The sequence below is a fragment of the Oncorhynchus kisutch genome, unplaced genomic scaffold, assembly GCF_002021735.2.
Source record: "Oncorhynchus kisutch isolate 150728-3 unplaced genomic scaffold, Okis_V2 scaffold1121, whole genome shotgun sequence".
NCBI lineage: Eukaryota > Metazoa > Chordata > Actinopteri > Salmoniformes > Salmonidae > Oncorhynchus > Oncorhynchus kisutch.
Genome location: NW_022263066.1, coordinates 32,501 through 56,024, shown reverse-complemented (window position 1 = coordinate 56,024; position 23,524 = coordinate 32,501). Strand labels below are relative to the sequence as shown.

The 23,524-nt window shown below is 46.1% G+C and overlaps 1 protein-coding gene across 1 annotated transcript in view; it reads right to left on the bottom strand.

The window, feature by feature from the left end:
- The window catches only part of LOC116364727 (plexin-A4-like), a gene marked incomplete at its 3' end in the record, with an annotated part of 59,047 nt that overhangs the window by 31,161 nt on the left and 4,362 nt on the right, over positions 1-23,524 (bottom strand). The window contains exons 3-6 of the mRNA XM_031817684.1: positions 20,781-20,934; positions 16,005-16,104; positions 14,726-14,840; positions 2,381-2,581 (exon numbers count right to left, since the gene is read on the bottom strand). Coding sequence (XP_031673544.1) covers positions 2,381-2,581; positions 14,726-14,840; positions 16,005-16,104; positions 20,781-20,934 — 570 coding nt within the window. The remainder of the gene's footprint in view (positions 1-2,380; positions 2,582-14,725; positions 14,841-16,004; positions 16,105-20,780; positions 20,935-23,524) is intronic.

Sequence of the window (23,524 nt, the reverse complement as noted above, 5' to 3'; positions counted from 1 at the left end):
CCGTATTCATTGATCTGGCCAAGGCTTTCGACTCTGTCAATCACCACATCCTCATCGGCAGACTCGACAGCCTTGGTTTCTCAAATGATTGCCTCGCCTGGTTCACCAACTACTTCTCTGATAGAGTTCAGTGTGTCAAATCGGAGGGTCTGCTATCCGGACCTCTGGCAGTCTCTATGGGGGTGCCACAGGGTTCAATTCTTGGACCGACTCTCTTCTCTGTATACATCAATGAGGTCGCTCTTGCTGCTGGTGAGTCTCTGATTCACCTCTACGCAGACGACACCATTCTGTATACTTCCGGCCCTTCTTTGGACACTGTGTTAACAACCCTCCAGGCAAGCTTCAATGCCATACAACTCTCCTTCCGTGGCCTCCAATTGCTCTTAAATACAAGTAAAACTAAATGCATGCTCTTCAACCGATCGCTACCTGCACCTACCCGCCTGTCCAACATCACTACTCTGGACGGCTCTGACTTAGAATACGTGGACAACTACAAATACTTAGGTGTCTGGTTAGACTGTAAACTCTCCTTCCAGACCCATATCAAACATCTCCAATCCAAAGTTAAATCTAGAATTGGCTTCTTATTTCGCAACAAAGCATCCTTCACTCATGCTGCCAAACATACCCTTGTAAAACTGACCATCCTACCAATCCTCGACTTTGGCGATGTCATTTACAAAATAGCCTCCAATACCCTACTCAACAAATTGGATGCAGTCTATCACAGTGCAATCCGTTTTGTCACCAAAGCCCCATATACTACCCACCATTGCGACCTGTACGCTCTCGTTGGCTGGCCCTCGCTTCATACTCGTCTCCAAACCCACTGGCTCCATGTCATCTACAAGACCCTGCTAGGTAAAGTCCCCCCTTATCTCAGCTCGCTGGTCACCATAGCATCTCTAACCTGTAGCACACGCTCCAGCAGGTATATCTCTCTAGTCACCCCCAAAACCAATTCTTTCTTTGGCCGCCTCTCCTTCCAGTTCTCTGCTGCCAATGACTGGAACGAACTACAAAAATCTCTGAAACTGGAAACACTTATCTCCCTCACTAGCTTTAAGCACCAACTGTCAGAGCAGCTCACAGATAGCACCTGTACATAGCCCACCTATAATTTAGCCCAAACAACTACCTCTTTCCCAACTGTATTTAATTTATTTATTTATTTTGCTCCTTTGCACCCCATTATTTTTATTTCTACCTTGCACATTCTTCCATTGCAAAACTACCATTCCAGTGTTTTACTTGCTATATTGTATTTACTTTGCCACCATGGCCTTTTTTGCCTTTACCTCCCTTCTCACCTCTTTTGCTCACATTGTATATAGACTTGTTTATACTGTATTATTGACTGTATGTTTGTTTTACTCCATGTGTAACTCTGTGTCGATGTATCTGTCGAACTGCTTTGCTTTATCTTGGCCAGGTCGCAATTGTAAATGAGAACTTGTTCTCAACTTGCCTACCTGGTTAAATAAAGGTAAAATAAAAATAAATAAATAAAAACTGTTGCCACAAAGTTGGAAGCACAAATTAGTCTAGAATGTCATTATATGTTGTAGCATTAAAATTTCCCTTCACTGGATCTAAAACAGCCCCAGACAATTTTTTACAGTTGGCACTATACATTCCAACAGATAGCGTTCTCCTGGCGTCCGCCAAATCTATATTAATCCTTCGGACTGGCAGATGGTGAAGTGTGATTCATGCTCGGCCATGAAAACCCATTTCATGAAGCTCCCGACGAACAGTTCTTGTGCTGATGTTGCTTCCAGAGGCAGTTTGGAACTCGGGAGTGAGTGTTGCAACCGAGGACAGACGGTTTTTACTCGCTACGCATTTCAGCACTCGGCCGTCCCGTTCTGTGAGCTTGTGTGGCCTACCACTTTGTGGCTGAGCTGCTCCTAGACGTTTCCACTTCACAATAACAGCACAGCAACTGATTTGTTGGAAAGGTGGCATCCTATGACGGTGTCACGTTGAAAGTCACTGAGCTCTTCAGTAAGGCCATTCTACTGCCAATGTTTGTCTATGGAGATTGCATGCTTGTGTGCTTGATTGTATACACCTGTCAGCAACAGGTCTGGCTGAAATATCAAAATTCACTCATTTGAAGGGGTGTCCACATACTTTTGTATATTTTGTGCATGTGGGTGTACCACCTAGCTTTAAGATGATTGCACTAACTGTATGTCGCTTAGTGACTAAAAGGTCAAAGCAAATACCAAATACATTCCTTCCAACATGCCTTATATCCACAATTTACATTGATTGTGTACAACTAAACATACACATACATAAACTTCCCTATCCATCCCGTTTACACCCCGTTTACACCCCAAAACACACCATCACCCCCTATACTCACCGAGGTGTTCTGGCACTGAACACAGCTGCTGTTGAAGCGGAGCGCGGGCACCCGCTGCTCCACGCCCTGGATGGTGAGCAGACACTCATAGCCCCGCTGTCCTGACTGTGGCTGGGGAAGGTTCTTGGCCCGCAGGGTGATGGGCTTCACCACGTTGACCGGCACCAGGATGCGCTCGGTGGGCAGCAGCTGGGGACACTCCTGTAAAAGCCACAGGGAGAGCTGGTCAGGAGGACCAAAACGACAGGAGCCAGACGTCAACAGTGTGTTACTCCCAATACACACTTGTTTCACACTGTGGATTTGGCATAGTTTACTTTACTCGTGGTTGTCGAGAGAGAAAACGTTAACAAGAAGTATTGACTATGTTATGATATTTTGGGTTATACTTTGAAGTCAACATCATACCGTAGGGCCATTCTAGGACAACAGTGAAGCTACGTCCGAGTAGAGTTCAACCCTGTAGAAATCTCCCTACAGGCCCAAGTCACGCCTCACATCCACAAGGTTAATACAGACACCATATCTAACCGTGAAACAACATTATAAATGGTAGGAATTATGAATGTGTTTTGGCGACTATGGTTGGGTGTGGTTGGGTAGTTATATCTGGTAGGGTTAGTGTTGGTTGTCTCTAGTGGTTGGGTAGTTATATCTGGTAGAGTTAGTGTTGGTTGTCTCTAGTGGTTGGGTAGTTATATCTGGTAGAGTTAGTGTTGGTTGTCTCTAGTGGTTGGGTAGTTATATCTGGTAGAGTTAGTGTTGGTTACCTCTAGTGGTTGGGTAGTTATATCTGGTAGAGTTAGTGTTGGTTACCTCTAGTGGTTGGGTAGTTATAGCCGGTAGAGTTAGTGTTGGTTACCTCTGGTGGTTGGGTAGTTATAGCCGGTAGAGTTAGTGTTGGTTGTCTCTAGTGGTTGGGTAGTTATATCTGGTAGAGTTAGTGTTGGTTACCTCTAGTGGTTGGGTAGTTATATCTGGTAGAGTTAGTGTTGGTTACCTCTAGTGGTTGGGTAGTTATAGCTGGTAGAGTTAGTGTTGGTTACCTCTAGTGGTTGGGTAGTTATATCTGGTAGAGTTAGTGTTGGTTACCTCTAGTGGTTGGGTAGTTATATCTGGTAGAGTCAGTGTTGGTTGTCTCTAGTGGTTGGGTAGTTATAGCTGGTAGAGTTAGTGTTGGTTGTCTCTAGTGGTTGGGTAGTTATAGCTGGTAGAGTTAGTGTTGGTTATAGCCCTTAACAAGGTATGAATGGCATGTGAGTTGGAGTGGGCCAATCATACCAACGATAGGATATCGATAGGAGGTCAAGAGAGCAGTGCATTATTATTACACTGACTTGTAAATGAACAGTGTCAGTGACATGATATAAATAGGGCCGTGCGTTTCCATTTACACAACAACAGAGGTTCAATGAAAGATGCTTCTGCTTTGATGAGAAAAGACAAAGCAAGAGAGGCAGAGACAGACAGAGAGAGAGGGAGAGAGAGAGGCAGAGACAGACAGAGAGAGAGGGAGAGAGAGAGGCAGAGACAGACAGAGACAGAGGGAGAGAGAGAGGCAGAGAGAGAGAGAGAGAGAGGGAGTAAAGGAGAGAGAGAGAGAGGCAGAGAGAGGCAGAGACAGACAGAGAGAGATGGAGAGAGAGAGGCAGAGAGAGAGAGGGAGAGATGGAGAGAGAGAGGCAGAGAGAGAGAGAGAGAGAGAGAGAGAGAGAGAGAGAGCGAGAGAGAGAGAGAGAGAGAGAGAGAGAGAGAGAGAGAGAGAGAGAGCATGTTCAGCTCACTTGGCAATTGGGTGTCTAAAATTAACATCCTATCAACTCAGGTGAATGGCTGAGTAAAATTAGTCGGTTGCTGATGGAGATGAGAGGAGAGAATGGAGACAGAGAGACAGAGTGTCCTGATGAAGTTGTGTCAGTGTCGTTGTGTAGAGTCTACAGTGCTGATGAAGTTGTGTCTGTGTAGTTATATCTGTGTAGTTATATCTGGTAGGTGCTGATGAAGTTCTGTGCCTGTGTGTTGATGGGTAGAGTCTACAGTGCTGATGAAGTTCTATGCCTGTGTGTCAATGGGTAGAGTCTACAGTGCTGATGAAGTTCTGTGCCTGTGTGTCGATGGGTAGAGTCTACAGTGCTGATGAAGTTCTGTGCCTGTGTGTTGATGGGTAGAGTCTACAGTGCTGATGAAGTTCTGTGCCTGTGTGTTGATGGGTAGAGTCTACAGTGCTGTGCATAAATACAACTCCCATCTCCTGGTGAGACAATTTTACTTTGTTAAACTGTGGGCTCAGATAAAGAAAGAGAGGAACAGAGTGAGAACACTGGGAGAGATAGAATGAGAGAGAGAGAATGAGGCAGAGATAATAAGAGATATTATATGGAGAGATTGAGAGGAGAAGAATATGGCAGACAGAGAGAAAAAACTAATAGAGAGAGAGACAGAGAAAGAGAGATAGAGAGAAAGAGAGAGAGACAGAGAAAGAGAGATAGAGAGAAAGAGAGAGAGACAGAGAAAGAGAGATAGAGAGAAAGAGAGAGAGACAGAGAAAGAGAGAGAGACAGAGAAAGAGAGAGAGGGAGAGAAAGAGAGAGACAGAGAGAGACATAGAAAGAGAGAGAGCGAGAGAAAGAGAGAGAGACAGAGAAAGAGAGAGAGACAGAGAAGAGAGAGAGAAAGCGAGAGAGACAGAGAGGAAGAAAAGAAGGGGAGAGCAGATAAGGTGTCCTCTCATTCCTGGAGTTGAGAAGTGAAGCGGAGCCGCCACGTTGCCCGATAACACTTGTTTGAAGTTCATTAAAAAACACTTGATTGGGGTACACTGAATGACTGGCTGGCTTGCATATAAAACACTTCATGACACTATTCAAAAAGTCATTATAGATAAATTACAGAGTGGCACAAATAATGTTTGCTTTACAAAACTGAGGAGATATGAATCATTTCTGTTGAAAATGGAGGAGCCCTATTTTCTGATAAGTCTGGATGGCACGCTATGTCATATACACTATAGTGCACTATACATAGAGAATACGGTGTCATTTCAGACAGAAACAAGGTGAACTGGAGGGTACGATCAGTTGTGAAGTGTCTGACATCATTTGTGATATCATTTTGAATGAATCACAGAAGTAAGTTGACTGTCCAAGCGAAACAATTGTGGATTTATACAATGTACATAAAGTCTTTGTCTGTATTCCTGTTATGATTTCACAATAACATTACCGAGAGCTTTTAAAACATCCAATGGAAAGTGACTTCACACCTAGTCAATAACACCGAGAGCTTTTAAAACATCCAATGGAAAGTGACTTCACCTAGTCAATAACACGGAGAGCTTTTAAAACATCCAATGGAAAGTGACTTCACCTAGTCAATAACACGGAGAGCTTGAAAACATGATTTCATCCAATGTAAAGTTAGAGTGTAGAAGTACTAACTTGTCAGGATGAGGATGATGTGATCATCACACCTCACCACAAATCACATCACACCACAAACCACACCAGACCACAAATCACACCTCACCACAAATCACACCAGAACACAAATCACACCAGAACACAAATCACACCTCACCACAAATCACACCAAACCAGAAATCAAACCACAACACAAATCACACCTCAACACAAATCACACCATAAATCACAACTCACCACAAATCACACCTCACCACAAATCGCACCTCACCAAAGATCACACCACACCACAAATCACACCACACCACAAATCACACCTCACCACAAATCACACCTCACCACAAATCACACAAGACCACAAATCACACCTCACCACAAATCACACATCACCACAAATCACACCACACCACAAATCACACCTCACCACAAATCACACCACACCACAAATCACACCTCACCACAAATCACACCTCACCACAAATCAACACCTCAAATCACACCTCACCACAAATCACACCTAACCACAAATCACACCACAAATAACACCTCACCACAAATAACACCTCACCACAAATCACACCACACCACAAATCACACCACACCACAAATCACACCTCACCACAAATCACACCTCACCACAAATCACACCACAAATCACACCTCACCACAAATCACACCTCACCACAAATCACACCTCACCACAAATCACACCTCACCACAAATCACACCACACCACAAATCACACCTCACCACAAATCACACCTCACCACAATCACACCACACCACAAATCACACCTCACCACAAATCACACCTCACCACAAATCACACCTCACCATAAATCACACCTCACCACAAATTACACCACACCACAAATCACACCACACCACAAATCACACCTCACCTCACCACAAATCACACCACACGACAAATCACACCTCACCACAACTCACACCACACCACAAATCACACCAGAACACAAATCACACCAGAACACAAATCACACCTCACCACAAATCACACCTCACCACAAATCACACCACACCACAAATCACACCTCACCACAAATCACACCAGAACACAAATCACACCTCACCACAAATCACACCTCACCACAAATCACACCAGAACACAAATCACACCTCACCACAAATCACACCACAAATCACACCAGAAAACACACCGCACCACAAATCACACATCACCACAAATCAAACCACAACACAAATCACACCTCAACACTAATCACATCATAAATCACAACCTCACCAAAGATCACACCACACCACAAATGACACCTCACCACAAATCACAACTCACCACAAATAACACCTCACCACAAATCACACCTCACCACAAATGTATTTTATTTTACCTTTATTTTACCAGGCAAGTAAGTTAAGAACAAATTCTTATTTTCAATGACGGCCTAGGAACAGTGAGTTAACTGCCTGTTCAGGGGCAGAACGACAGATTTGTACCTTGTCAGCTTGGGGATTTAAACTTGCAACCTTCCGGTTACTAGTCCAACGCTCTAACCACCAGGCTACCCAAATCAAATCAAATCAAATCAAATTTATTTATATAGCCCTTCGTACATCAGCTGATATCTCAAAGTGCTGTACAGAAACCCAGCCTAAAACCCCAAACAGCAAGCAATGCAGGTGGAGAAGCACGAACACCAAATAACACCTTGCCACAAATAACACCTCACCACAAATCACACCACAGTCTAAAGTTAAAGTAGCTCTCAGAAAGCCCTAAACACACACACACACACACACACACACACACACACACACACACACACACACACACACACACACACACACACACACACACCCACACACACACACACACACACACACACACACACACACACACACACACACACACACACAGACACTAACCGCTGCCTTAGAATACTATTACACAAAGTGATAAACGTCACTAATCACAGGCATACAACGTCTCTGGCATCATCTGTCAATCTGACAAGAGCAATGCCCATGACAGACTTAGAATTTTAGATTTCACTCTGTGCTCAGCCCACCCCACCCCCCAACCCACCTTTCAAGAACACCATCCACATATTTTCCACTTACAGCTGCACCTACACACACACACATACTGTCACGACTCCCACCGGCGGTGGCTCCCCTGCCTGTTCGGGCGGCGCTCGGCGGTCGTCGTCGACGGGCTACTAGCCGCCACCGATCCCTTTTTCCTTTTCTGTTCGTTTGGTCTCATTAGTTGCATCTGTCTCTTATTTTGTTTCTTGATTCATGTCTATTTAAGCCTGTTAGGCCCGCCTATTGTTGGGCGGGATTGTTTTCTGTTAGTCAGGGTGTGTGTGTTTGTGTTCCTGTCCGTTTGTGCCCTGTGTTGGGTCGGACTACTTTTCTGTCTATTTATCGCCTGTTGTTTTGGCCGTTTGGGAATCCAAATAAAGACGGTTTCCCCAGTATCCTCTGCTCTCTGCTCTCTGCCCTCTGCTCTCTGCCCTCTGCTCTCTGCCCTCTGCTCTCTGCTCTCTGCTCTCTGCCCTCTGCTCTCTGCTCTCTGCCCTCTGCCATCTGCCCTCTGCTCTCTGCCCTCTGCTCTCTGCCCTCTGCTCTCTGCTCTCTGCCCTCTGCTCTCTGCCCTCTGCTCTCTGCCCTCTGCTCTCTGCCCTCTGCCCAATGCTCTCTGCACTCACCATTCCAGGCGACACATACTTGACCAAAAACCTCTTCTTCATTACAGTTAACCACAACAGCGGTGACGTCATTGCTGCAATCCCCCCCCACTCCTCTTGTTTCTCTCTGAGGGTCCGGCCTGGTGTGACCCCCCCCCCCCCCCCCCCGCCCAGTAAATCCCCCTGGAGTGAGCATGTCATCACCTCAATAACCCCCCAACACCAACACCCATCTCACTCAAGGTGTACTCGAGGCCAAGTGCCTCTCAGTGGGCTTGATGACACCTGTCATATATCCCGGCTTGGATCCCAGCCTCAGATTTATAACGCCATTAAGCTGATATAATGTGTACGTGTTTATTCCCCCCTCCCCCGCTCCCAGTGATAAATAATGATGAGGACAAAAATAAACTGCCCCCCACCCTCTCCTTTGCTTGTCTCCCACACTTACAGCGACTCACACACACACACACACACACACACACACACACACACATACACACACACACACACACAAGCGAGCACAGGAAGACAGGCAGATACATATACACTGGCACACACACACACCCCCTCTCCGCTGCTTTGCGTGTGGGTGTTCCCAGGCCCCTCCTATATCCTCTCCTGTCACCCTGGCTGTGTGATGTGTTGAGAGATGCTCAGTAGGCAGCTGTTGGCAGCTTTCTGTGGAGAGTGACTGACTCCAAGCAGAACAACAGAATAACTGAAGGGGCTCTTAATATGGAGTCTTCAGAGACGCCATTCTGTTCTGCAAGAGCTGTTTTTGTCAGGACAGGCTATTAAGACCTTACAGAGGAAGGAAGGAGAGGGAGAGAAAGACCTGAAATTAACCTTTCTATTGTTGATCACCTAGCCTCACCCCTCAGCCAATCACTGAAGAGGATCAGAGAGGAGGGAAGGGGGTGGCACTTCAAGGTACATCACTCTGCCTTGGGTACAGAGGAGAGATACTGAATGCCCCCTTCACCTAGTCTCTCTCTCTCTTTCTCTCTCTCTCTCTCACACACACACACACACACACACACACACACACACACACACACACACACACACACACACACACACACACACACACACACACACACACACACACACACACACACACACACACACAGTGACTTTCCCATCAATCAATCAGACACTCCCTGACATAGCTACATTTCCCACCGAACAGCAGTGCACCTGGGAAGCAATGCCTTATGAAGACACTGTGTTGTCATCACACTGTATCTCAGTGTTCAGTAAAAATCCTCTCTGTCATTCTCTCGCTCTCTCCCTTCTCTCTGTCTCTCTCCCCCTCTTTCCTCCCTCTCTCTACTGAGAGATTTCTAATCCCTGGGACCCACTTAGAATGGATAATTAGCAGCATGGGTGAGTTGTAGAGGAGAGAGAGAGAGAATGACAGAGGGAGAGAGCAGGACACAGAGTGGGAAAAGGCGTGGAGTAGAATGTGGAAACTATTGGCAGAGGCTGCAGTGATCTGGCAGAGACGGAGAGAAAAAGTGACAGAGTGAGGGGTGAGAGAGAAAAGAATGAGAGAGAGAGAGATTGTGTGTGTGTGTGTGTGTGGTGTGTGTGTGTGTGTGTGTGGAGGTGAGGAGAATCTTTAGCTCCCTGTCAGACTGAGACACACAGACCTGGTGGGCGATTAGCCAGGCCTCCCTCCAACAGGCTTTTGTTTCATCCTCCACCTCACAGCCCTGCGCAAAGTCTCTCTCTCTCTCTCTCTCGTTCTCCCCCTTCCTCCATCCCTCTCCCCTCCCTCCCTTCCTCACACTCCCATCATTCTTCTCCATCTCTCTTCCTGGCTCCCTCCCTCCCTCCCTCACACTCCATTCCTTCTTCTCCATCTCTGTCCCTGGCTCTCTCTAGGTGTCTCTATCTCCCTCCCCCTCCCTCCTCCCTCCCTTACACTCCCATCCTCTTCTCCATCTCTCTCCCTGGCTTTTTCTGTGTCTCCCTCCCTCCCCTGGCTCTTTCTAGGTGTCTCCTTCCCTCCCTCCCCTGGCTCTTTCTAGGTGTCTCCCTCCCTCCCTCTCTCTCCCTGGCTCTGTCTCTGCTCGTTCTGGAGCCAAGTCTCTGTTTCAGTGCTATTTGATACTATTCTCCCTGCCATTCATCCTGACAATATCGGTCAGTCCCCTTGTTCTTTTGTTTGAGCTTTTCGTATTTAACATGTGTTAATATCCCCACGCCACTTTTTGTATTTAACATGTGTTAATATCCCCACTTCACTTTTAGTATTTAACATGTGTTAATATCCCCACGTCACTTTTAGTATTTAACATGTGTTAATATCCCCACGTCACTTTTAACATGTGTTAATATCCCCACATCACTTTTAACATGTGTTAATATCCCCACGTCACTTTTAGTATTTAACATGTGTTAATATCCCCACGTCACTTTTAACATGTGTTAATATCCCCACGTCACTTTTAACATGTGTTAATATCCCCACATCACTTTTAACATGTGTTAATATCCCCACGTCACTTTTAGTATTTAACATGTGTTAATATCCCCACGTCACTTTTAGTATTTAACATGTGTTAATATCCCCACGTCACTTTTAGTATTTAACATGTGTTAATATCCCCACGTCACTTTTAGTATTTAACATGTGTTAATATCCCCACGTCACTTTTAGTATTTAACATGTGTTAATATCCCCACGTCACTTTAGTATTTAACATGTGTTAATATCCCCACGTCACTTTTAGTATTTAACATGTGTTAATATCCCCACGTCACTTTTAACATGTGTTAATATCCCCACGTCACTTTTAACATGTGTTAATATCCCCACGTCACTTTTAGTATTTAACATGTGTTAATATCCCCACGTCACTTTTAGTATTTACATGTGTTAATATCCCCACGTCACTTTTAGTATTTAACATGTGTTAATATCCCCACGTCACTTTTAACATGTGTTAATATCCCCACGTCACTTTTAGTATTTAACATGTGTTAATATCCCCACGTCACTTTTAACATGTGTTAATATCCCCACGTCACTTTTAGTATTTAACATGTGTTAATATCCCCACGTCACTTTTAACATGTGTTAATATCCCCACGTCACTTTTAGTATTTAACATGTGTTAATATCCCCACGTCACTTTTAGTATTTAACATGTGTTAATATCCCCACGTCACTTTTAACATGTGTTAATATCCCCACGTCACTTTTAGTATTTAACATGTGTTAATATCCCCACGTCACTTTTAGTATTTAACATGTGTTAATATCCCCACGTCACTTTTAGTATTTAACATGTGTTAATATCCCCACGTCACTTTTAGTATTTACATGTGTTAATATCCCCACGTCACTTTTAGTATTTAACATGTGTTAATATCCCCACGTCACTTTTAGTATTTAACATGTGTTAATATCCCCACGTCACTTTAGTATTTAACATGTGTTAATATCCCCACGTCACTTTTAGTATTTAACATGTGTTAATATCCCCACGTCACTTTTAGTATTTAACATGTGTTAATATCCCCACGTCACTTTTAGTATTTACATGTGTTAATATCCCCACGTCAGTTTTAACATGTGTTAATATCCCCATGTCACTTTTAACATGTGTTAATATCCCCATGTCACTTTAGTATTTAACATGTGTTAATATCCCCACGTCACTTTTAGTATTTAACATGTGTTAATATCCCCACGTCACTTTTAACATGTGTTAATATCCCCACGTCACTTTTAGTATTTAACATGTGTTAATATCCCCACGTCACTTTTAGTATTTAACATGTGTTAATATCCCCACATCATTTTAGTATTTAACATTAGTTAATATCCTCATTTCGCTTTTAACATTTGTTAATATCCACACGTCACTTTTAACATTGGTTATTTTCACATTGACATGGTTGTGGTCTGGTTAAAGTTGGGACTGCCAATGCCATTGGAACTAGTGCCAATTACATGTGTCAATGAACATCTCTTAATAGTTCCATCCAATTCATCAGATAGATGCTGACAAACTCCTGCTCTGATCCAGCTCGTTAGGGGCCCGTTTGGCCAGGAAATCAACCTGGAGGGCTTTGATAGGTTTTAATATCATGAACACATATTTCATGGGTTTCCATGTCCCCCAGGGAGGTAGTGGGTAGAGGGTCCTCTGATGTGAAGACATGTGTGGTGTTGTAGCACGACGCCACAGGCAGACAGGGGGGAAGACAGGAGGGAAGGAGGGAGAAAAGGATTTGATGCCCCCCTCGTTCACCTCAGACAACCCCAGAAGACATACAGTAGATAAAATGGCCCAATGTTGGGAAAATAAAGCTTTTGTGAATCTGAATATACACTAGTAGCTATGGATTCACACAAATAGTGTTTATTCACATAACAAACGACATATCTGGGAGAGGGGAGCGTGTTCATGGTTTAGATTAGTGCGTTTTTACGTGTGGCTGTCTGCGGCCATTTTGGATTGACATTGTTTTCCATGTCAACAACATGAGCTGAAAAACGGAGTTCGCCGGGCAATGCAACATCACGTTATAGTCTGAGCAGCTCCTGCCTGGCCACTCCCATCGGTTACCCAATGACAACAAAGCCCGGAGTGGCCTCCGGCCTAGCTAGCTTTAGTGATTTATCTTTGTGCATACTAACAGGGGACTCAGTCAGCGGGAGGACTCTGCATCACGTCGCTCATTACAAAACATCAGCGGATTACCCAGATCGACTTCCTGAAATCCCTTCATTGGAATAATACAGGGAAATGCATCTATCCCAGGGTCGCCGCGAGGGGCCTTCCCACTTGTCTGAGCAAAGTTGACATGTCATTGTCTTCTGCTTGGAGTGGTGGAGGGTTGGGGGAGTGTGTGTGTGCATGTGTGTGTGCGTGTACGTTTATGTGTCTATGTGCGAGTGCACCCGCGCATGCGAGGCAAATCCATTAATTCGCAGTGACGTTGAACGTAGCGACAATCTCCGACCCCCAATCCCGAGGTTAATTAAATCCAAATGAAGCTCGTTAGGCGGACAGAAACACCTGCTCTTTAAAACAACAGTCAAACAAAAGCATGTTGGGGAGAGATGTCATTAACGTGCTAATGCTAAATCCCCCCAGCTTTATATGGGAGCTGGGGTTTTTGTCAGTCAACACAATGAGAAGAATCCTACTATTATCCCTGGGTCAATATTGACCACCAACACAAGTGTTAATTGGATCCTGAAACGCCAAGCTAAGTCTCACCTACTCTCGGAGCAGTTCAAAGAGATAATAGCGAATTATTCTTTTTTTATTCCAGCTACGTTTATACACGTTGCATGTGCTTGAATCGCTCGGGGCAGAGATGGTGTTCTAATGTGGGATTCTAAATCATGGAGCATAAAACTCATCAAAAGAGGAAAACCCTCCCTGAGCTTGTTCCTGCTTGTCGTGGAGCGCTGGCAACAGACATCAAGACAGGGATCTTCATCATGGATGCCCTGAGGGCCAGATTAACTACACAGTTCCTCCCCATGCTGCCCTACTGCCATACCTTCCATCAACACCACACAACCCATAGACACCAACAGACAGACACACACACACACACACACACACACACACACACACACACACACACACACACACACACACACACACACACACACACACACACACACACACACACACACACACCCATACAAACACACACACACACACACACACATACACACACTCCCAAACACACACACACACATACACACACCCTCAAGGCCGGTGTGGTGCCAGGGAGAGAATCCAGGTCTGTTGTGTAGCTCATCAAGCTACACAGTAAAGATGTCTAATTACAGTGAGTCCTGCTTCAAAGGGAAAAGGCCAGTGCCAATACTATTGATAATTCACATGAAATAAGCTGTCGTTGGGAATAGGGCTGGGAAAAGGAAATGTTTATTAGATTTGGTGGGTCTGTAATCATCTTGTTGGGCGTGGAGGATAAGCATAGAAAGCCTGAGCCAGATACATCAGATTAAGTATGGTACTGTAGCTGACTCCTTTGCTTTATATGATGCAGGATATACAGTAAGTATGACCCTATCATAAATACTGTATGTTTGCTGGTTTATAATGATATGATCACTCACAGACTGTATTATTAAAGATATTCACAAGTGAACCAATGAGGACGCCACTTCCTGAATCTCAATAGCCAATGAGACCATAATAATCATAATCAACTCATGTTTACACCTGACCCTTGACCTCTGAAATTACCTCTGGCTTCTTGACGCGTCCCTCCTGGAAGGAGCAGGTGCGTGGGTCGTGGGTGCAGTCATGTCTGTATTTACACCAGTGGCACTGGTAGGGGCTTCTCACACATGACAAACACCTGAGAGAGGAGAAGGAGAGAGTAGAAGGAGAGAGGAGTATGAGAGAGGAGAGAGGCGAAGGAGAGAGGAGAAGGAGAGAGGAGAGAGGAGTAGGAGAGAGGAGAGAGGAGAAGAAATAGGGGAGAGGAGAGAGGAGTTGGAGAGAGCGGAGATGAGAAGGAGAGAGGAGAGAGTAGGAGTGAGGAGTAGGAGAAGAAGAGAGGAGAAAGGAATAGGAGAGAGGAGACATGAGACAGGAGAGAGGAGAAGGAGAAAGGAGGAGAATAAGAAGAAAGGAGTAGGATAAAGGAGAGAGTAGAAGGAGAGAGGAGAGAGGAGAAGGAGAGTGAAGAACAGGAGAGAGGAGAGAGAGTGAGGAACAGGAGAGAGGAGAGAGGAGAGAGAGTGAGGAACAGGAGAGAGGAGAGAGAGTGAGGAACAGGAGAGAGGAGAGAGAGTGAGGAACAGGAGAGAGGAGAGAGGAGAGAGAGTGAGGAACAGGAGAGAGGAGAGAGGAGAGAGAGTGAGGAACAGGAGAGAGGAGAGAGAGTGAGGAACAGGAGAGAGGAGAGAGGAGAGAGAGTGAGGAACAGGAGAGAGGAGAGAGAGTGAGGAACAGGAGAGAGGAGAGAGGAGAGAGAGTGAGGAACAGGAGAGAGGAGAGAGAGTGAGGAACAGGAGAGAGGAGAGAGAGTGAGGAACAGGAGAGAGGAGAGAGGAGAGAGAGTGAGGAACAGGAGAGAGGAGAGAGGAGAGAGAGTGAGGAACAGGAGAGAGGAGAGAGAGTGAGGAACAGGAGAGAGGAGAGAGGAGAGAGAGTGAGGAACAGGAGAGAGGAGAGAGAGTGAGGAACAGGAGAGAGGAGAGAGAGTGAGGAACAGGAGAGAGGAGAGAGAGTGAGGAACAGGAGAGAGGAGAGAGAGTGAGGAACAGGAGAGAGGAGAGAGGAGAGTGAGGAACAGGAGAGAGGAGAGAGAGTGAGGAACAGGAGAGAGGAGAGAGGAGAGAGAGTGAGGAACAGGAGAGAGTAGAGAGACTATGACATTACTTTAATATTCTTTAGTTATGGGTATCAAACATCAATGATATGTTACAGTTTATAATTACATTTTCAACACTTCCTTTAAAAAAATGTAATAAGTGTGTAATTCTGACTGTAACTGAGACTAGACACGTAGACTTACGACTTGTGGACGCTGCAGTTGTAGAAGACAAAGCTGGTGTTGGCGAAGACCAGGCCTGTCTCCTTGGACTTGAGGTAGAGCTGAACTATCTGGTGATCAGCTGGAGGGAGGGAGGGAGGATACAGAGAAAAACACTATGAGCAGGGTTGGACCACACCAACATATTAGATTACCTGGGATGTATTCACTAGCAAACAAACAGAACCAAACGGAACCAAAAAGAAGCACATGGAACATAACGGGGAGAGAGCTATCTGAATTAGTCGTACAGAAACTCTTGTTTTTGTTGTGAAATGTTTTTAACTGTTTGCAAAGGTGTGCACTAATGATTACACCCCAGAGCACCTCAACCAATGGGAGGGGCTGACTGATTTTATGTCTATATCTACTATATCAGAGATGTACTGACTCTAGGATCTCTAGTCCGAATGATATATCTACTATATCAGAGATGTACTGACCAGTATCTCTAATCTGAATGATATATCTACTATATCAGAGATGTACTGACTCTAGGATCTCTAGGTTAATGGAGGGGTCTACAGAGACAGTCTGTCTGCTCCTGTCCTTCTGTCTGGTTTTCAAATGAAGGACTGTGTGTTAACGGAGGGGTCTACAGAGACAGTCTGTCTGCTCCTGTCCTTCTGTCTGGTTTCCTAATGAAGGACTGTGTGTTAATGGAGGTGTCTACAGAGACAGTCTGTCTGCTCCTGTCCTTCTGTCTGGTTTCCTAATGAAGGACTGTGTGTTAATGGAGGTGTCTACAGAGACAGTCTGTCTGCTCCTGTCCTTCTGTCTGGTTTCCTAATGAAGGACTGTGTGTTAATGGAGGTGTCTACAGAGACAGTCTGTCTGCTCCTGTCCTTCTGTCTGGTTTCCTAATGAAGGACTGTGTGTTAATGGAGGGGTCTACAGAGACAGTCTGTCTGCTCCTGTCCTTCTGTCTGGTTTCCTAATGAAGGACTGACTCCATGTTTAATTCAACAGGCCGACATAGACATCTCCTCCCCCAAAGACAGGAAGAGAAAATTGTCGTCTCCCTCCCTCTCTCTGTCACTCTTGTCTTCTTTTACCCTTCTTCGCTGCCTCTCTCTGTCGCTCCGGTCTTCGTCTCCGTTCCCTCTCTCTTCTCTCTGTCACTCCCGCTCTCTCTCTTTCCCTCTTTCCCTTTGTGTTGCTCCTGTCTTCCTATCCCTCCTCTCTCTCCCCCCTCTCTCTCTCTTGCTCGCTCTCTCTCTCCCCTCTCTCTCTCTTGCTCGCTCTCTCTCTAACAAAAGGGGTGAATCGTTCATCAATCACGGTAAAGTGTGGCTGACAATGAATCTGTCCTAATTAGAGCACCTAAATGTTACCTTGATGCCTGCTAGGCTGCTATCACTAGCTCACTACCCCCTCCCTGCAGGGCCCCTCGGCCTCTCTCTCTCTGACACTGCCTGAACAAGATGGCTGCCTAATGAGGCACTCCATCCCTATCCATTAGTGTGGTGTTTCCTAAAGGACAAAATACACAGATGTGTGTGTGTGTGTGTGTGTGTGTGTGTGTGTGTGTGTGTGTGTGTGTGTGTGTGTGTGTGTGTGTGTGTGTGTGTGTGTGTGTGTGCGTGCGTGCGTGCGTGCGTGCGTGCGTGTGTGTGTGTGCGTGCATGCGTGTGTAAGAGGTGGTGTGGTAATTAGTAACCTTGCCTGAAGACTTGTGTCAGCTCATCGACCTAACGCCTTTAGCTCAGCAGCCTAACACGGTCTTGCTCCATGCAGCCAAGTCAGGTTTAATCTCAGACAGTCACATACATGGTAACATGTTACTGCAGCATCAACAGCTTTTTGGGGAGGCAGGGCAGCCTAGTGGTTAGAGCGTTGAACTAGTAACCGGAAGGTTAGCGAATGTCTTTGAAATAGTTTTCTCTACATCAGTCTTCATAGTGAATGAACAGGAGCTGGAGAGAAAGCTGCTGGCCTAATGTAAAGGTGGGAAGGACTAAAGGCCTTAGAAGAGAGAGAAAGGCCATTCACATGGACACTTTCATTGTTATTGTTGATGTTGAGGCTGCGTCCCAAATGCCACCCGTTTCTCTATGTAGTGCTTTTGGCCAGATCCTGGTCTAAAGTAGTGCACTACATAGGGAATAGGGTGCCATTTGGGACTCAATCTAGGATAACCATACACTAGCTAAATTAGCAGATGACTGGCTTTTTGGCAGTGGCCTCAGGTGGGTGAGAGCCCAACGGTGGGATTGTGTACAGCATGGCATGAATAATAACACCTATAAGTATTGGGAGCGGGGCAAGCAGGCCACCATGAAATTACAGAGCTGAGGGACCCACTGAGGCCTAACACACACTAAACCCCTGCTTACAGTACAGAGGGGGACACACTTACAGTACGGGGGGGGGGGCACTTACAGTGTACATGGGCTATTACACCTTCACACCAAACCCGGACTCAATTACACACACACACACACACACGAAACAGACACGCCCACTCACCTACTTATACACAATCCCTTTACCTAACCCTTCACACACACTGACATACACACACACACACACACACACACACACACACACACACACACACACACACACACACACACACACACACACACACACACACACACACACACACACACACACACACACAACCTATGCACAGATGTATAACTGATAGAGTAGGGTACTCAGGGGAATTAGGAACATGTGTTCAGTGTTATGCCAAATGAACATCATGTAATTGATTTATTTACCTTTATTTAACCAGGCAAGTCAGTTAAGAACACATTCTTATTTTCAATGACGGCCTAGGAACAGAGGGTTAACTGGCCTAGGAACAGTGGGTTAACTGGCCTAGGAACAGTGGGTTAACTGGCCTGGGAACAGTGGGTTAACTGGCCTGGGAACAGTGGGTTAACTGGCCTGGGAACAGTGGGTTAACTGGTCTAGGAACAGTGGGTTAACTGGTCTAGGAACAGTGGGTTAACTGGCCTAGGAACAGTGGGTTAACTGGCCTAGGAACAGTGGGTTAACTGGCCTGGGAACAGTGGGTTAACTGGCCTGGGAACAGTGGGTTAACTGGCCTAGGAACAGTGGGTTAACTGGTCTAGGAACAGTGGGTTAACTGGCCTGGGAACAGTGGGTTAACTGGCCTGGGAACAGTGGGTTAACTGGTCTAGGAACAGTGGGTTAACTGGCCTGGGAACAGTGGGTTAACTGGTCTAGGAACAGTGGGTTAACTGCCTGTTCAGGGGCAGAACGACAGATTTGTACGACCTTTACATTAGGCCAGCAGCTTTCTCTCCAGCTCCTGTTCATTCACTATGAAGACTGATGTAGAGAAAACTATTTCAAAGACATTCGCTAAATGCGGTAAACAAATAAACATCTGCAGAGTATTTGTAGGAGGAACAATTCAGGGGGTTTTCTTCCTCTTTTCTCTTTAGCAGGATTAGCGTTGTGCCAACGTGAACCAACGGCTAGCGTTAATGCTCCCTTACTACTTTTGAGGAGGCGTTAGCTTAGCCAACGTGAAGCAGCAGCTAGCGTTAATGCTCCCTTACTACTTTTGAGGAGGCGTTAGCTTAGCCAACGTGAAGCAGCAGCTAGCGTTAATGCTCCCTTACTACTTTTGAGGAGGCGTTAGCTTAGCCAACGTGAAGCAGCAGCTAGCAGTGCTCCCTTACTACTTTTGAGGAGGCGTTAGCTTAGCTAACGTGAAGCAGCAGCTAGCGTTAGTGCTCCCTTACTACTTTTGAGGAGGCATTAGCGTAGCCAACGTGAAGCAGCAGCTAGCGTTAGTGCTCCCTTACTACTTTTGAGGAGGCGTTAGCTTAGCCAACGTGAAGCAGCAGCTAGCGTTAGTGCTCCCTTACTACTTTTGAGGAGGCGTTAGCTTAGCCAACGTGAAGCAGCAGCTAGCGTTAGTGCTCCCTTACTACTTTTGAGGAGGCGTTAGCTTAGCCAACGTGAAGCAGCAGCTAGCGTTAGTGCTCCCTTACTACTTTTGAGGAGGCGTTAGCGTAGCCAACGTGAAGCAGCAGCTAGCGTTAGCACTCCCCTGATTCTTTTGAGGCGCAGCAGCGTCTTCATTATCTCCACATGGAGACGTCTGGGTATTATGAAAGATTAACAGTCCTCCAGACAGCTGCCCAGATGTGTGCACTTTTCAATTATACCTGGGTTAACCAACCACGTCGAGGAGGAGAGAAGCGAGGGATGAGAGAGGGACAAGAAAGCTTAGCTCGGAGAATGAATGCTGTCAAAAGCGTTTTTTTTGGCAGCGGGATTCATTTTTAACCGCTCCTCCCCTTCACTTTGCCTTCGAAATGAGTCCCGGAGAGGTGGAGTGATCTGCCCGCGCTCAGGGCTGTTGGGGTCCCACATGTCTCTGTCAGCCTACCTCCTCGGTGAGAGAGTAAATAAACCCTGACGCTCTGTAATGACAGTTGATTGGGTGACTAAACACGTTCTAGGGCGCTGCTCCGAGGGTTCCGGGCTACGATGGGTAACAGGGAACGTAAGCCCTCGTAACCCCAGACCACACCAAGACCCAAATGAGACGCAAATCAGTTCCCACATTTAGCAGGTCCCTGGCTTAATGAGTTAGTGTTTTGGCTTCATACTTAAACTAGTTAGTGTTTTGGCTTCATCAGTAACACCTCCATAAGCGTCAATACACTCATGTAAACCACGTAAAACATAAAAAATAAAAAAAACATACTCAAAAGCAAAACCGAGCTCTTTGATTGGTCTGTAATCAGTCAGGTATCTTATGCTACAGACCTTTGTCTACGATAATGCGAGGCACCTCCTTCTCGGCAGGCGAGCTGCACCTGATGCGGTTCCCCTCCACCAGACCGTCCATCTCAGCCAGGTCCTCAAAGGTACAGTTGACCCCTGCAGACAACTCTGGGACGTTATGGGCCTCCAGGATCAGCTGTGGAGAGAAGACAGAGGGGGGTTACATATGGCATCAGGGGAGAAGAGGGGGGGGGTGGAACGGTCCTGTGTGGCTCAGTCAGTAGAGCATGGCGCTTTCAATGCCAGGGATGTGGGTTTGATTCCCACGGGGGATCAGTAGGAAAATATATGCACTCACTACTGTAAGTATCTCTGGATAAGGGCGTCTGCTAAATGACTCAAATGGCGTGAGAATTGGGAGATATTCCATTAGTAGAATTGGGAGATATTCCATTAGTAGAATTGGGAGATATTCCATTAGTAGAATTGGGAGGTATTCCATTAGTAGAATTGGGAGATATTCCTTTAGTAGAATTGGGAGATATTCCATTAGTAGAATTGAGAGATACAGCGATGGGATAGATGAATGTATAGTGTCATCTGATGGTGGAGGTATAGAGGAGGGAAAAGAGGACAGCTGGGGGTAAGGATCCCCTGTAGACATACCATACCGTGATAAAGCCACAACATTGAGGGTTCAGTGAGTAGCAGTTCACCCTACATCACATCACACATCAGTATAGGCTCTGGTGTCCCAAATAGCACCCTGATCCCTATGTAGAGCACTACTGTTGATCAGGTGGCCCATATGGCTTGGTTCAAAAGCAGTGCACTATATAGGAAAAAGGCTGGCATTTGGGACTCAGCCTATATTAGCATATCACAACAGAAACATCAACATGACAGGATGTCTTCAGAGAGGCAGAAAGTCTTTCCTGTCCAGAGGACCATCTACGGCTCTCGCTGACTCACCCATCCATTAACTCATTCTGACATGAATACCTTTTCAATGGACATGAGAGAGAAGGAGAGAGAGAGTGAAGGAGAGGGAGAGAGAGTGAAAGAGAGAACGTGAAGGAGAGGGAGAGAGAGTGAAGGAGAGAGAGGGAAGGAGAGGGAGAAAGAGTGAAAGAGAGAAAGTGAAAGTGAAGGAGAGGGCGCGAGAGTGAAGGAGAGAGAGAGTGAAGGAGAGGGAGAGAGAGAGTGAAAGAGAGAAAGTGAAGGAGAAGGAGAGAGAGTGAAGGAGAGAGAGGGAAGGAGAGGGAGAAAGAGTGAAAGAGAGAAAGTGAAAGTGAAGGAGAGGGAGAGAGAGTGAAGGAGAGAGAGAGTGAAGGAGAGGGAGAGAGAGTGAAAGAGAGAATGTGAAGGAGAGGGAGAGAGAGTGAAGGAGAGAGTGAGTGAAAGAGAGAAAGTGAAGGAGAGGGAGAGCGAGTGAAGTAGAGGTAGAGAGAGTGAGAGTGATAGAGAGAGAGAGTGAAGGAGAGAGTGAAGGAGAGGGAGAGAGAGTGAAAGAGAGAGAGTAAAGGAGAGTGAGAGAGAGTGAAGGAGAGGTAGAGAGTGAAAGAGAGAGTGAAGGAGAGGGAGAGAGAGAGTGAAAGAGAGAACGTGAAGAAGAGAGAGAGTGGAGGAGAGGGAGAGGGAGAGGGAGAGAGAGTGAAGGAGAGGGAGAGAGATAGAAACAAAAAGACAAGGAGAGAAGAAGACAGCAGGACATGTTTGTTGAGCATCAGCTCTGTGTTTTACAAAGGCTGCTGGCGATTCTTTGACTGTTTGTCATCTGGTGAACAGTTGGAGGCCAATGCCCTCCTTGCTCTGTCCCCCTGGGCTACCCACCATGCCCTGCGGCAGGCTGCGCCAATTTCACATCCCACTTCCATGAGTACATGTCCCTGAGAGAGAGGGAGGGAGGGGGGGAAGGAGGGAGCGAGGGGTGGAGCTAGGTGGAAAGGGAGAGGAGGAAGGTGAGAGGAAATTAGGTATTGGGGGGGGGGGGGGGGGGGCAGAAATGAAGGGAAGAAAGAGGCAGGATGAGAAAAGGAAGGAGAGAAAGCAAGAAACAGTGAAACAAGTATGTAAGCAGGCAGGAGGGAGGGAATGAGGAAGAGAAGGATGTGGATTCCTGTTGTTGATAGTGCTGAGTAAACTGCTCTCCTCTCTAAAGAGCAGAGGATGAGTGGGGGGGGGGACTTGACAGACTTGACGAGTAGAAAAATAGTCCTTGAACAAGTGAGAAAGGGGGAGAAAGATATGAATGGGGTCAAGACCAAAATATAAATATTGAGGTGGCAAATAGAGGAGGCCTTGCATCCATTCTGCTGTTGGCCGCAGCACATTTATAATACGGCACCAGAGAAGCTCCTGTACGGTGTGAGAAGGGCTGACCTGCACTGTTTTTATATTGCTGTTTAGTGTTGAATGAAAAGGCTGTCGCTGGGCACCGTACAGATACAGGAGCTTCCCTATTACTGTAGAGGAGCCACACGCAGCCAGGGTCGGAGACACAGCCCTCTTCCCACTTCATTTCTTTTCCTTTTAAGGAGCAATGTGGCGCAAGTTTTCTTCAATTACATTTGGAGCAGTCGCGGCCCTAACCCGAGCCGCCCGGGCCTAAACATGGAGTAGGAAAATAAGCTGTGTTCCGTGTCAATTGAATCACACACACACATGGAGAGAAATAGGTTCTCGCGTCTCTCCTTAATAATACACTGTGTCTCGCGTGGAGGATATGATGTGATAGATCGTATTGACTTGGGTTGCCATAGTGACATAAAGAGGAGGATGTTGAT